The 16,194-nt window shown below is 34.2% G+C and overlaps 1 protein-coding gene across 2 annotated transcripts in view; it reads right to left on the bottom strand.

Moving 5' to 3' along the window:
- LOC141346473 (disks large-associated protein 4-like) overlaps window positions 1-16,194 on the bottom strand; it is a 45,940-nt gene that overhangs the window by 5,071 nt on the left and 24,675 nt on the right. For both annotated transcript variants that reach the window (XM_073851336.1, XM_073851337.1), the window contains 4 exons: window positions 8,007-8,410; window positions 7,831-7,922; window positions 4,979-5,490; window positions 2,228-2,319 (listed from right to left, as the gene is read on the bottom strand). In XM_073851336.1, coding sequence (XP_073707437.1) covers window positions 2,228-2,319; window positions 4,979-5,490; window positions 7,831-7,922; window positions 8,007-8,410 — 1,100 coding nt within the window. The remainder of the gene's footprint in view (window positions 1-2,227; window positions 2,320-4,978; window positions 5,491-7,830; window positions 7,923-8,006; window positions 8,411-16,194) is intronic.

The raw sequence follows: 16,194 nt of genomic DNA on the forward strand, positions 1-16,194 counted from the left end.
GAATGCATAAATCCTCACAGAAACTGATATATGAAGTAACAGTCTCTGTAAGCTCGTCCAGATCAGTAGCAGCAGCTTCAAAAACACTCCAATCAGTACATTCGAAACAGGCTTGTAAAGCCCGCTCTGTTTCGTTGGTCCATCTCTTTACAGACTTTGCTACAGGTTTAGCAGATTTAAGTTTTTGCCTGTAGGTTGGTATAAGATGAACCAGGCAGTGATCAGAAAGTCCCAAAGCTGCCCGTGAGACAGAGTGATATGCATTCCTTATTGTGGTGTAACAGTGGTCCAATATATTTCTATCTCTGGTCGGACATGTGATGTGCTGTCTGTATTTTGGCAGTTCACGGGAGAGATTTGCTCTATTAAAATCCCCAAGAATGATTAAAACAGAGTCCGGGTGTTGTTGTTCTGTCTCTGTGATGTGATCAGCGAGTTTCTGTAACGCCAGGCTCACGTGCGCTTGCGGTGGAATGTACACACTCACGAGAATGAACGAGCAAAACTCTCGCGGCGAATAGAACGGCTTACAGTTTATGAAAAGCGCTTCAACATCAGAACAGCATATTTTCTTTAACACTGTTACATCTGTACACCACCTCTCATTGATGTAAAAGCACGTCCCGCCGCCGCGCGATTTCCCCGTCGATTCTGCGTCGCGGTCTCCTCTGAACAGCTGATATCCCGGGAGATGAATCGCGCTGTCCGGTATAGCCGCGTTCAGCCAGGTTTCCGTGAAACACAGAGCAGCAGAGTGTGAGAAGTCCTTATTTGTCCGGGAGAGCAGAAGGAGTTCGTCCGTTTTGTTTGGTAGAGACCGGAGATTTGCCAAATGTATGCCTGGCAGTGTCATCCTGAATCCACGCTGACGAAGCTTCACGAGCGCGCCGGCGCGCTTCCCCCGCGTCCTGCGCGTCCTGCGCGTCCTGAAGCCTTTGGTAAGCGCCGCCGCTCCGCCAACTATGATGTTGTTATGGAATAACATACATACTATGGAAGTCAATGGGTACCAGCAACTTTTTGGTTACCAACATTCTTCAATAAGTCTTCTTTCATGCTTATCAGAATAAAGAAACTTATACAGGTTTGGAAAAACTTTAGGGATAGTAAATGATTCTCAAATAGTCATTTTTGGGCGAACTGTCCCTTTAATGAACACACTGCAAAAATGCTTTTCTTACTTACATTTTTGTCTTGTTGCCAGACAAAATAGCAAGAAAATCTTAAATCAAGAAGGATTAAATATATAAGTAAAAATTATTGTCTTGTTTTCAGAAAAAACAAGTCAAAATTAAGTGTGTTTTTGCTCGAAACAAGCAAAATAATCTGCCAATGTGGTAAGAAAAATAATCTTGTTTTCTGTTTGCAATAATTATTTTCTTACCCCATTGGCAGAATGTTTTGCTTGTTCTAAGCAAAAACTCACTTAATTTTGACTTGTTTTTTTTTTTATTATTTTTACTCGTCTAGAAAATCCTTCTTGATTTAAGAATTTTTAGATATTTTGGCTGGAAACAAGACAAAAAATCTATGTAAGAAAAGCATTTTTTTGCAGTGCAGAAGCAGAATGAATTTGTGTGTATTGTGCATAAAATCATTCTTACATGAACAGTTGCACTAAACTGAAAATAACATCAGTTTTACAAATAATATACACAAATTTATTCTGCTCAGTATGTTCTGTATTTCTGTCTTAGTAAATGAAACACTGAAAAACTGCAAAAAATATTTTCTTAGATTTTTTTGTCTTGTTTTCAGCCAAAATATCTAAAAAAAATCTTAGATCAAGGATTTCTAGACAAAGAAAAAATTATCTTGTTTTCAGAAAAAAAAAAACAAGTCAAAATGAAGTGAGTTTTTGCTTGGAACAAGCTAAATTATCTGTCAATGGGGTAAGCAAAAAATCTTATTTCAAACAGAAAACAAGATTATTTTTTATACCCCATAGGCAGATTATTTGGCTTGTTTCAAGCAAAAACACTTAATTTTCACTAGTTTTTTCTAAAAACAAGACAATAATTGTTACTCAAGTAGAAAATCCTTCTTGAATTAAGAATTTTTATTTTTGGCTGGAAACAAGCTAAAAAGTCTAAGTGAGAAAAGCATTATTTGCAGTGAATAAATAGCTTTGTCCACAGGAAGAATGCTCTAAGACATACTTAATGATTGACTGACTGAATAAACAACACTGGAGCTTTCTGAGCTTGAACTGCTGTGATCAACCTACCAGGTTTTGTTCACACAGGCCTCTGAACTGCTGGAACTTCTGGGACATGAGGAGCTGAGCGCTGCCCACTGCACTACGGACCTTCCCCAAAACTACAGACAGAGAGAGACAGCAGAGATCTGTAAGCGTTTGGCTGAAAGACCTGTGGAAAACTAATGAACTAAACCAGGCGTATATAATAGACAGAGACTGTGAAAAATGGTGGAAACACTAGAGTCGCTCAGAACACATGTAATTAACCTAATTAATGAGGCACTATGTTTCATTCATTAGGAGAAATCAAAGCCTGTGTGCCACTTTAAACGGTCTAACTAATGAACTTACTAATGAAATCACAAAAGCACTTAAAATCACTAACCACAGCGACATCACACTATAGCAGTGCTATTTTAGTCATTACTACTATAATATTTGAATTGGCTCTTATTTATATATTTTCCATTTTTAGTCATTTTCAGCTGTTCTGTTTTTAATATTTCTAATTTTCTATTCATTTCTATTAATTATAGTACAACTATACAACTTCAGTAACACTTTATTTAATAGGTTAATACATTCAGTCTTGTTTTAATTTTAGTTCAGTTTAGTTTTATTTATTTTATGTGCTTTTGTCATTTTGTGTTAGATTTAAAAATATATATTTCTATTTCGCTTCACTTTTGATTTTAGTTTTAATAATTATTGTACTTCATCTTAAACTTTTTTTATTTCAGGTAGTTGCATTTCTAAGTGAACTGGATAGATTTTCCATTGAAATATAATCAATTAATAGATTCTTCCAGGATGTGATATGTATGGAATTTCTTGATTTCCAATTCATGAGGATAGTTTTCTTGGCGATAGCTAGTGCCACTAGGAGTAACTGACTGTTTATATTATTTAAACTGATTACGGATATATCGCCTAGTAAACAGAGTGATGGAGAAATTGGGATGTGACATCCCATAGTGATGGATAGTGATTTAATGACATTTTCCCAAAAAAATTTAATTGGCGTACAATACCAAAGGGCATGTATATATGATGATGTTAATAGATGTAGTTAATAACAACAACAACAACACTGTACAATAAACATCATGTCAACATCAAAATCATGTCATTTTCGGTATAATTTGAGCTTATTTCGCTTATTATAATAATTTCGGTTGCCGAACATTCAGTACATCCCTAGACTTGATATATGACACACACACAGAGAGACAAACACATCACATACATACAGTCAAGCCCAAAATTATTCATACCCCTGGCAAATTCTGACTTAAAGTTACCTTTATTCAACCAATTTTTAAGAGGCATCATTGTGGAAAAAATTATTACTCATCTTTTGTTTACATTTGAACAAAAAGTGGCATGTCCAAAATTATCCATACCCTTCTCAATAATCAACAGAACAGCCTTTATTGGCTTTTACAGCAATCAAACACTTCCTATAATTGCTGACCAGCTTTTTGCATGACTCCACTGGTATTTTTGCCCATTCATCTTTAGCGATGAGCTCCAACTCTTTAAGGTTGGAGGGTCTCCTTGCCATCAGCCTGATCTTTAGCTCCCTCCACAGATTCTCAATTGGATTTAAGTCAGGACTCTGGCTGGGCCACTGCAAAATGTTAATGTTTTTGTCTGCTAGCCATTTCTTCGCCACTTTTGCTGTGTGTTTTGGGTCGCTGTCGTGCTGAAATGTCCACTGGTGCCCAAGGCCATTGCCATTTGGTTTCCTGGTCCACTGGCTGAAAAACACCCCCAAAACATTAGGTTCCCACCACCATGTTTGACAGTGGGGATGGTGTTCTTAGGGTTGAAGCCTTCTCCTTTTTACGCCAAATGAAGGCTTCATCATTGTGGCCAAACAATTAAATTTTTCTTTCATCTGACCATAAAACAGAAGACCAGAAGTCTTCTTCTTTGACCAGATGAGCATTTGCAGAGGCCAAGCGGGCTTTTGTGTGCTTTATCTGAAGAAGTGGTGTCCTCCTTGGTCAGCGTCCGTGGAACCCAGCGGTGTTCAGTGTCCGTTGGACTGTCTGCCTTGAGATGTTGCCACCAGCAGAGCCCAGATTCATCAGGATGGCCTTGCTGGTGATTCATTTTTACCTCTCTCACTATCCTCCTGGCCAGCACAGGTGTCACTTTTGGCTTCCGACCACGTGCTTTGATATTTTTCACAGTGTGGAACATCTTTTAATTTAATAACACTTTGCACTGTAGCCACTTCAACTTCAAAACATTTGGATATGATCTTATAGCCCTTTCCTGACTTGTGAGCGGCCACAATGCACAGCCGCTGGTCCTCAATGAGCTCCTTTGTCTTAGCCATGACTGTCCACAAACCAACAGCAGAGAGCTTCTGTCTTTCACCTGTTGAGTTGATTAAAACAGCTGTTCCCAATGCATGCTTTAGAACAGCTCGGACTATTTGGAATGGTATAGAACTTTGGATTTTTACCATAGACTGTGACAGTTTGCAAAGGGTATGAATAATTTTGGACATGCCACTTTTTGTTCAAATGTAAATAAAAGATAACTTTTTCCACAATGATGCCTCTTGTACATTGTCTTATTATCTAAACCTGTGTCATTTCCGGTCCAAAAAAACTTGCTGGTTGAATAAAAGTAACTTTAAGTCAGAATTTGCAAGGGGTATGGATCATTTTCGGGCTGTATATGAGACCATTCAGGGCCTTTAGATAGTATAGGACCACAAAAGAGACAGCCTATGATCTCAAGTTCACCAGAACACAGTCTTACCTTCCTCTGAGAGCTGGTGCTCTTTGGTCTCTTTCTCCATCTGACTGCACCAGCCCTCCATCCGGCCCGTCTCGGCCTGCAGGAGCTTCATGAACCAATGACCGTCCCTCCGGCACGCCGTCGCTCCCGTAGAGGCTGTCAGCGTCTGGGCTGGGCCTCCGTTCCCCGTACCATTCCCACTCTCCAGCCAGGGGTCAGGCGGCGGCAGAGAAGATGGGTCGAGGGCGGGATCCAAACTCTCGGAGAAAGACGAAGAGCTGCTCTGTGTGGTTGAGCGATTGGTCAGGATCTGTCTGGAGGGACCGCTGGTCGTCACCGCGACATCGTTGTCATGGTTACCGTTGTCGAGGGAGAGCTGAGGGGGCGAGTCCACCGCTTGGCTGGCGCTGTTGACCATGACTTTCTTCTCAGTGTGTTTGGAGTTGGAGGCGAACGTCAGCGACGTGAGCGAGAGATCTTGCGTGTCTGAGTCCGTCTCTTGCCGAGAGGCCATACTACTGGAGCGGCTGAAACTAACACACACATATAGAGAGATTATGAGTCAAATGAGGTCACTTAAATATCATAGCAATTATACGTCCAACTCCAGACATGCTAAACTACACACAGTCTCCCATTAGATTCTGTTTAACGCTGCGATAAACAGCAGAAACTAGGCCATATTTGAGCTGAAGCATGAAAATATATGCCCCGTCGAGCAACTACAGCTTGGCTCGGGATTTTGGCATCTTCACAGGGCAGTGATGTTGGCATGAACTGAATGCAGATTTGAGTTTGACATCACATACAATGAGACAAAATTAAAAAGAGTGCTTAATTAAGCGCGATAGAGCATTATTTAAGTCGAGTTGGTTATGTAATGTTTTCAGTTTGCACTAAGAATGACACTTTAAACAAATTATTTATTAACATTTATCATCGTATATCATTTTTTTAAACTTCACAAATAAATATAAAAAATTATTTAATTCTTTTGATAATTTAGTGAAATGTAACAAAAAATATTTAAAATGTAATTATAAAAATGTTATTTTATTTTCAAAATCGTAGAATCATTTAAAAGTTCTAAGATTTTTTTAATGTTGTAAAATTAAATTAAAATTATTTTAAAATACTATTTAATAAAATACATCCATTTTTTAAAATTATGTTTTTTTTAAATATTTAACTGTTCTTTATTAGTCATTTATATAAATCTTTAAATGTGCAAACATTCTGATTTTTTTGTTAAATGTTTGAAATGCATTCATTTTTTTAAATTAAATTAAAATACTTAATATTTTTATACAGCAAAATCAGTAATCTCTTAGTCCATTTGTTTTCAGTCTACACTAAGAATGGCACTTAATGGCAATTAATTTAAAATAATTTTTAAATACTTAATATTTTTTATACAGTAAAATCAGTAATATTGCGAAATATTACAAATAAAAATAACTTCTCTAGTAGTTAGTTATGTAATGTTTTATACTAAGTCTACACTAAGAATGGCACTAAGGAATTAATTTATTTAATAATATAAAACAATGTTAAACTTGACAAATAAATCTTTTAAATTATTTAATTAATGCTTTCAATATTTTAGTGAAATGTGAAATGAAACAATCATTTAAAATGCAACTATAAATTGTTATTTTAATATTTTTCAAAATTGTTTAATTGTTCAAATGTTCTAAATATTTTTCAATGTTTATAATACTTTAAACACTTTTTGGGAATTAAATGAATTTTTAAATACTTAATATTCTTATACAATAACATCAATAATCGCGTGAAATGTTATTACAATTTAAAATAACTTCTCTATTAGTCAATTATGTAAATGTTTTCAGTCTACACAGAATGCCACTTAATGTTTTTAAAATGTAAAATAACTGTTCTCTATTTGAATACATTTTAAAATGTGATTTATTTCTGTGATAGGCTTTGCTATCTATGTTGAAAACTGTTTAATATTTTTGCTGAAACCGAGATGCATTTTTCAGGATTGATAAACAGCAAGGGAATGGCATTTATTTGAAATAAAACACTTAGTTAAATTATAATTGAATTAAATGTCATTACTGTCACTTTTGGTCAATTGAATGCTTCCTTGGTCAATAAAATGATTATTTTCTTAAAAAAAAAAAAAATACTTACTAATATGTGACCCTGGACCACAAAACCAGTCTTAAGTCGCTGGGGTATATTTGTAGCAATAGCCAAAAATACATTGCATGGGTCAAAATTATTGATTTTTCTTTTATGCCAAAAATCATTAGGAAATTAAGTAAAGATCATGTTCCATAAAGATTTTTTGTAAAATTCCTACTGTAAATGTAACAAAATGTAATTTTTGATTAGTAATATGCATTGTTAAGAACCTAATTTGGACAACTTTAAAGGTGATTTTCTCAGGATTTTGATTTTTTTGCACCCTCAGATTCCAGATTTTCAAATAGATGTATCTCGGCCAAATATTGTCCTATCCTAACAAACCATACATCAATAGAAAGCTTATTCACTGAGCTTTCATATTATATATACATCTCGGTTTTGTAAAATTTAACCTTATGACTGGTTTTGTGGTCCAGGGTCACATATGTCCATCTATGTAAAAATTGCATTGCATCCCTAATCTAACCTTCTAACCTTTAGTCTGATTTAAAAAAAAAAAAAAACTCTTTATTGATGAATCTTCTAAAAAGAATATAGAAAAACTGAATGAATACATGAAATACATGCAGATCCAAGCCAAGGCTTCTGAAAAAGTGGTTGTGTACGAAAGTGGCATTTACTCTCAAGTTCTGTTTCTGAGACTTTACGAGGTTTATTATACGGTGAGCAAGAAACAGGACGTGAAACAAACTCACGTCCAGCCGTCCTCCACTTGAACTCCGATCGACTGGAATCTGGCCAATGGCGGCGTCTCCACTTTAGCCTGGATTTCCTGAATGCAGTCCACCTACAAAGAGCAGTGAAATCGCATGAACATTCACTGATTAAAATCCACAATATTCAAGTGTGTGACAGACTGAGCTCAACTCACTTGAATCCCAATGGAGGAGAGTTTCCGTCGTGGGACGGGGTCTACGTGGGGTTCGTTCGCAGTGAGTGCCTCCCCCTTCACCTGCTCATTATGGGACTCTCGGAGCGGGTTTGGAGAAAGGACCACGGCGGCGGGGATCTGGGGCTCGCGGGGCGGCGCTACAGGAAGCTGGGGTCGTGCGACTTTGGCCAGACTGTTGGCCCTTGTGCTGTCGAGGCTGTCCGAGGAGTTGCTGCGTCCTGATTGGCTGTTGACCTCGCTCTTGCGGTCGTGGTGGTCAGGGTAGCAGTCCTGTGCGGACTCTGTGCTGCTCTGAACGGTGACGGAGATGAAGGGTTTGGAGGTGGTTCGAGGGGGAACAGGAGGTGGAGCCACCTTCTTACAGGTGGTCATACATGTGGAGACTGCAGACATGGAGACAACAAAAAAAAACAGTGATGAGATTAATGGCAAGACATTTGACAGGTCACTTAAACTTAGCATGCAAGATATGAAATCACTTCGCTGGTTGATCTGATATACAGTCAAATTAGGGGTGGGCGGTAACATTTAAAATGCAATTAGAAAAATGTTACTTTAATATTGTTCAAAATTGATTTTTTTAATGTTTAAAAAACATCAATTTTTTAAATTAAATTAAAATAATTTTAAATTACTTAATATTTTTGAATACAGTAAAATCAGTAATATATTATGTAATTTTTCAGTCTACACTAAGAATTGCACTCAAAATAAAATAAGAAATTAATTTATTAATATAACATAAAAGTTAAACTTGACAAATATATATTTAATTAATGCTTTCGATAATTTAGGTGGAACATAACAATAGAACAATCATTTAAAATGCAATTGTAAAAATTATATTTTAATATTGTTCAAAATCGTTTTTTGTTTTTAAATACATTACAATTTTTAAAATTAAATTAAAATAATTTAAATTTACTTAATTTTTTTAATATAGTAAAATCAGAAATATATTATGTAGTATTTTCAGTCTATAATATTGTTCAAAATCACTTAATTGCTCAAAAGTTCTAAGATTTTTTTAATGTTTAAAATGCATTACATTTTTTAAAATTAAATTTAAATAATTTTAAAATACTTATTTTTTAAGACAGTAAAATCAGTAATATATTATGTAATATTTAAGAAAGAAAAATAAGAAATTAATTTATTAATATAACAAATTTAAACTTGACAAATATATATTTTAAATTATTTAATTAATGCTTTCGATAATTTAGTGAAACATAACAACAGAAAAATAATTTAAAATGCAATTGTAAAAATTTTATTTTAATATTGTTTAAAATCATTTAATCGCTCAAAAGTTATACGATTTTTGTTAAAAATACATTACATTTTAAAAAATTAAATTAAAATAATTTAAAAATACTTAATTTTTTTAATATAGTAAAATCAGAGATATATTATGTAGTATTTTCAGTCTTTAATATTGTTCAAAATCATTTAATTACTCAGATTTTTTAAAATATTTTTGAAATGCATTACATTTTTAATAATTAAATTAAAATAATTTTAAAATACTTAATATTTTTGAATACAATAAAATCAGTAATACAGTATATTATGTAATATTTTCAGTCTACACGAAGAATGGCACTTAATATTAATCTCAATATTAAAAAATTCAAACTTGACCAAAAAAAAATATTTAATATGATATAATTAATGCTTTCGATAATTACTGAAACATGACAATAGATATATAAAAATATATATATAAAACAAAAAATCAGATATATAACAAAGAAATCTAAATATTGAGAAAATTGCCTTTAAAATTGTCCAAATGAACTTCTTAGCAATGCACTTTACTAATCAATTTTTTTTAGATACATTTACAGTAGGAAAATTATAAATATTTTCAAGGAACAAGAAACATGATCTTTACCTAATATGCTAATGATTCTTGGCATAAAAGGAAAAATCAATCATTTTGACCCACACAATGTTTTTTTGTCATTTCTACGACTCTACCCATTCTACTTAAGACTGGTTATATATATAATTATTGTCTATTTTTTAAATATTGTTGATGTCTTGCTATCTAAACGGTAATTTTATATTAATGCTATGCATTTGTTGTTCAATAATACTACTATTAATAGATTACAAATATAATTAAACTGATTCAATTCATGAATATAATTCCAAAATTTACCATCAAAGTACATATATTCATTAAAATGAATATTTAACTCACTCAAAAACAAGCCTGCAAAGGGCAATCAATGAGATCGATGAGCAAAATTAAAAGCTGTTGTCTCTTTTGGCTAACAATAATAATATTATTCATTCTAAACTATAATTTCAGCACTAATTCTCAGATGTGGTCTGGTCTCATCCTCACAGCTCTCAGCATGTACATGTGTCATGTGTTGTATGTGTGTGTTTTGACCATGTTTATGATGCCAATGACTCTGACGTCAACACAGCCTGTGACCTTTCTTTCCAACAACACAGTTGTTTTTCCAGCCCTGCGATGGCCCCAAAATGTATCTGGTCTCCAAAGCCATGCTAAAATCTCTGAATATCACTGTATTAAATTACATTAGATTAAAATATCAGTACAAGAGTCATCTGCTGTAAATAAAGAAGAACAAACACATCTAATCAAATATCTGACAATAAGATCCTGCAGCATGAGAGTATTTGACTGTCATTTATTTATTCACATAACTGATTGTATTAGAAGTTTTTAAGGGGTTACTTGGTTTTTAAATCAAGACAGAGACAGAACTAAAGTGGATTACATTTACATTTATGCAACAAAAATGTAACAAAAGCAATCCGTCAGAGAGCCAATATTCGCCAATATTCGTAGCAATGCCAGGTTTATCAGACAACTAGGAGGCAGGCTATAGAACAAAAGAAATGCAAAGAAGAAAAACATTTTATTTTGCCCAATATGTGCCCAATATAACCACAGTGTGTGTGTGTCTCAGTATGAGTTCACAGCAGTGTTCGGGTGGAGCTGGCAGACGGAAATGATGGCAAACATAACAAGCCCACAGGAATCCCCTGAGTGTGTCATAAATCTGGGCGGCAGAGCTGCATGTATGTTTTATACTCAAACATTATGCAAAAAATACATGCATGCTGGAAAGTAACTGCAGGTTCCTAAATAATGTCCAGATCATAACCAAACAAACCGCTGTCTGTCTGTCTGGCTCACGTTAATCATTTCCCAATAAAAACAATTTTCTCATTGAATTTCCTGTTTCACTCTGAACTGGCACAAATACATTTTGAAGTACATTTGCGGAAGTAAAACGGGTTGCAAATAGCATTTTTCTTTCTCTACGTTGAAAGGAAAATATGTTAAAGGGATAGTTCACTCAAAAATTTAAATTAGCCAATTACTTACTCACCGTCCAGGCATCAAACCGCCATTTTTTGCTGAACTAACCCTTTAAATGCTCTTGCTGCTTTCATGACAGCTCATAAGCCCAGCGTAAACTCTCAAAGACATTCAGCAAACATACAGAAAAAAGCTGATAAACATGCATGCTTTCATGTCAAAACTCTCCCTGAAGTTATAAGTCAGCATCAGTTCGTGAATGTATGAAGGGGAAGACAGTTGGAGAGTCGATTGCTGAGGTCAGCTTGTTTATTTAGTGTGTTAAAGGGGATACATTTAGAGATGCAACTTGGTGTTTTTTCAAATGATTCATCAGGGGAAAGTACTTCTAAAGAAACTTTAATCAAAATAACATGCTCGCTCTCTAAAACAACTGTCCTTTTCTGTTTGTTTCTGAGGCCTAGTGGGTTATTAGATCATTTTGACCAATAGTCAATTAATGTAGACACTGTTTTATGTGCATTCTGTCTGGCTCACGTTAATCATTTCCCAATAAAAACAATTTTCTCATTGAATTTCCTGTTTCACTCTGAACTGGCACAAATACATTTTGAAGTACATTTGCGGAAGTAAAACGGGTTGCAAATAGCATTTTTCTTTCTCTACATTGAAAGGAAAATATGTTAAAGGGATAGTTCACTCAAAAATTTAAATTAGCCAATTACTTACTCACCGTCCAGGCATCATACGTGTTTATGACTTCCCTCTTTCAGACAAATGCAATCTAAGCTTTAGAATGGCATGGGAAGGTGTTTCTCTTCATCAGTCTAAAACAAGCCCTATAAACAGGGTTTCTGCAGATATGAACAAGTGAAATTTAAGACTTTTTAAGACCTTTTTAATACCACCTTATATGAAATTTAAGACCTAAACCTGTAATGAAATAGATATTATATTACATGCATACATGTAATATTTAATGTGTTTAATGTAAAAAGTAAACACAATTTCATGGCTGTCATAAATTAAATTTATTACTACGATATACAGTGAACTTTTCATATCAGCAGATACTATTCCACACAAAATATCCCCATAAAAGTACCACTAGAAATATCTGATGTAAAAAAAAAATTCTGAAGCAATATTTTCATCAGTGCTCTATTAGCTTTTACATCTTAAATCTGCATATTTGATTTACCTTCATTTTTTTTTACTTTTGAAATGTATGCATTACCTTTGAAATTTATTTTATGAATTTATCAATAAATTCTAAATGGCTGTTAGCAGTGAGATTACACAATTTACACTGCAAAATTAAAAGTGAGATTAATGTTTTAAATACATTTATTGATTTATAAATATATAAATTAGAAATGTTGGGTGTGGAGGCATACTTTTAAACACACTAAATTACCAGCAGGTGGCGGTAAGTCACTTCATGAGCGAATTATTTCAACTGATTTGAGCAAAACGCTGAATCATAGCAGAACGGAGAATGCTTCTGCTGCGATCCTTGTTTGGAACTATTTTCGTTGGTGAAACAGAACAAAACAGTGAAAATATTTTGTCTAATATGTAAGTAACTACTTGACTAACTACTTGTTTATTGAGCTAAAATTAATGTAACATTTGTAATTGTGAGAATATTCAGCAAAAAGCTCACTTGGTATATTACTGAACTATATCATGTTATAAATAAACTATACATTTTAAATTTTTACCTCAGTGTGTTTCTTTAGAGTGCTGTTACATTCATTAGTTTTAAAGTATGTCACAAATAGACCAGAAATACACTATCCATTATCAATTTCTGTTTACGTTGAATGTATTAAAATATGAATCTTTCTTGCCTTTCGATGCTTCGCTAACGTTAGTTGTTTTTGTCACTTCAGTTTTAATCAGGCGGTTTGTTCGGTCCGGCAAGGGAAAAAAATTTTTTTTTTAAGTATCTCCAAGGCTGGCGGTCAGCTAGCTCGACCTATATTTATTATTATTATTGAGAACATTATATACAGAAAAAGGTAGTTTGACCTGTATTCTGCTACTGCGATTCTGTCTGAAGACGCAGTAACGTTAACTTCCACAGAGGGAGAAAAAAAATCTACAGGTGTTAGCAACTGGCCTTAGCCAAGCCCTATATTCAGTTTTTTCAAGCTAAGTATTGCTAAACTTGCACTTCCCCAAAGCTAAATCCATTTTACTTCTGCGGTACAATCCGAGAGAGACTCGCGCCAATAACAGAAAGCTGATTGGCTATTGCATGTTGGTCTCATTTGTAGTTTAAATACAGCAAATTATATTTGGAATAGTGAAATAAAGAACTACAACACCACGGAAACAACAAAAAGAGAATTTAAATGAGCTTTAGAGGTAGCGTTACATGGACATCGGAAAAATAAGACCTGTGTGAAATTATTTAAGACCTAGAACAGCGAATTTAAGACTTTTTAAGGCCTAAAATTTAGATTTTTAAATTTTAGACTTTTTAAGACTTTTTAAGACCCCGCGGAAACCCTGTATAAAGCGCATCCATCCATAATAAAAAGTGCCTCACACAGCTCCAATTGGGGAATAAAGGCCTCCATAGTGAATTGATGAAGTTTTGTAAGAAAAATATCCATGTTTTAAATGTAATAATCACTTTAATCTAGTTTGTGCCAACATGGAAGCCCTTCTGGGTGGATGATGTGGGACAAAGGAAGCAATGTTTCCTTACTTTAGCAAAGGAAAACCAGTCTCCTCTTGGTTTATATTTGTATATATATTGTATATTTACAAATTCATTACTTCTGAGCAGCACAAGCGCAATGCTAATGCAATACGTCATCAACCTGGAGCTGCTTCTGAGTACAATCAGTTGGTGCAAGCTAGATTAAAGTGATTGTTACATCTTAAATATGGATATTTTGCTTACAAAAATGCATTGATTTGATACAGGAGGCCTTTATTCACCCACCGGAGCTGAGTGAGGCATTTTTTATTATGGTTGGATGCACTTTATTGGACTTGTTTTGGACTGATGAAGAGAAGATCATGCCATTCTAAAGCTTGGAAGTTCCAGGATAATTTTTATTATAACTCCAATTGCATTTGTCTGAAAAAAAGGAAGTCATATACACCTAGGATGCCTGGAGGATGAGTAAATAATGGGCTAATTTTCATTTTTTGCTGAACTAACCCTTTAAATGCTATTGCTGCGCCCCAATTCGGCAAATTAAATTACACACTAAAAGCCTGCAATATTTGTACTTAATGTTTTATAGGTGTTTGTAGTTCTACTTGAATCCTCATCCTATGCGCAATGGGTTATGGGCAATATTAGCCATTAGTGTATGCATAGATCTGCATTTTCGACATACAATTTGACACACTAATTATACTTTTGAACACTATTTAGGACAGATAGCACGTGATGCGATCTGGGAAAACCCGTCGGATGTCACGCTGGGACATTTTCAGAAAATTATTTTCGAAAAGTAGAATAGAACGTAATTTTTTTTTGTCAAAATGAGCTTTTCATTACATTCTTATTCTATAACATCTTGTCTATCATCTCTGAAAATACGATCAGTTGGTGCAAGCTAGGTTAAAGTGATTATTATGTTTTAAATATGGATATTTTTGTCACAAAAACGCATTGATTTGCTACAGGAGCCGTGCGAGGCACTTTTTATTATGGATGGATGCGCTTTATTGGACGTATTTTTTTATTGCGCTTTATTGGACGCATTTTGGACTAATGGAGAGGACTTTTTTATATAACTCCGATTGGATTCGTCTGAAAGAAGGAAGTCATATACAGCTAGAATGCCCGGAGGGTGAGTAAATAATGGGCTAATTTTCATTTTTGGGTGAACTAACCTTTAAATGCTATTGCTGCATCCCAATTCGCCTACTTAAAATACAGCCTAAAAGCCTGCCATATTTGTAGCTTTTTTAAACACTTTTTTGAGTTTGTAGTTCAAATTGAATCCTCATCCTATGTGCAATGGGTTGTGGGCAATATTAGCCGTTAGTGTGTGCATAGATCTGCACTTCGACATACTAAAATTTGACACACACTAATTATACTTATGAACACCATTTGGGACAGATAGCATGTGAATCAGGACACAGCATATATGTGACCCTGGACCACAAAACCAGTCATAAGGTTAAATTTTACAAAACTGAAATATATACATCATATGAAAGCTCAATAAATAAGCTTTCTACTGATATATGGTTTGTTAGGATAGGACAATATTTGGCCGAGATACATCCATTTGAATATCAGGAATCTGAGGGTGCAAAAAAGTCAAAATACTGAGAAAATCACCTTTAAAGTTGTCCAAATTAGGTTCTTAACAATGCATATTACTAATCAAAAATTACATTTTGATATATTTATAGTAGGCATTTTACAAAAAATCTTAATGGAACATGATCTTTACTTAATTTCCTAATGATTTTTGGCATAAAAGAAAAATCCAAAATTTTGACCCATGCAATGTATTTTTGGCTATTGCTACAAATATTCCCCAGCGACTTAAGACTGGTTTTGTGGTCCAGGGTCACATATGTGATGCGATCTGGGAAAACCCATTGGATGTCAAAAAATAGGTTGAATGTCAATTTGTCAAAATTAGGTTTTCATTAAATGAGTATTCTATAACATCTTGTCCATCATCTCTGAAAATATCTTGGCAAAATGTACTTGTTTATTGCGGAAAAATAGCGATTTATTGCAGCAAGCAGAAAAGACATATGCTCTTATGTTAAGAACGTGCTGCAGAGGTGCTTTCTCTGATCACCACAAAAACAGTTATGCTATCAAAATAAACCATGTAACATATTTAATAATCACTTTAAACCAAA

Source organism: Garra rufa, chromosome 12 (assembly GCF_049309525.1).
Source record: "Garra rufa chromosome 12, GarRuf1.0, whole genome shotgun sequence".
Classification (NCBI taxonomy): domain Eukaryota; kingdom Metazoa; phylum Chordata; class Actinopteri; order Cypriniformes; family Cyprinidae; genus Garra; species Garra rufa.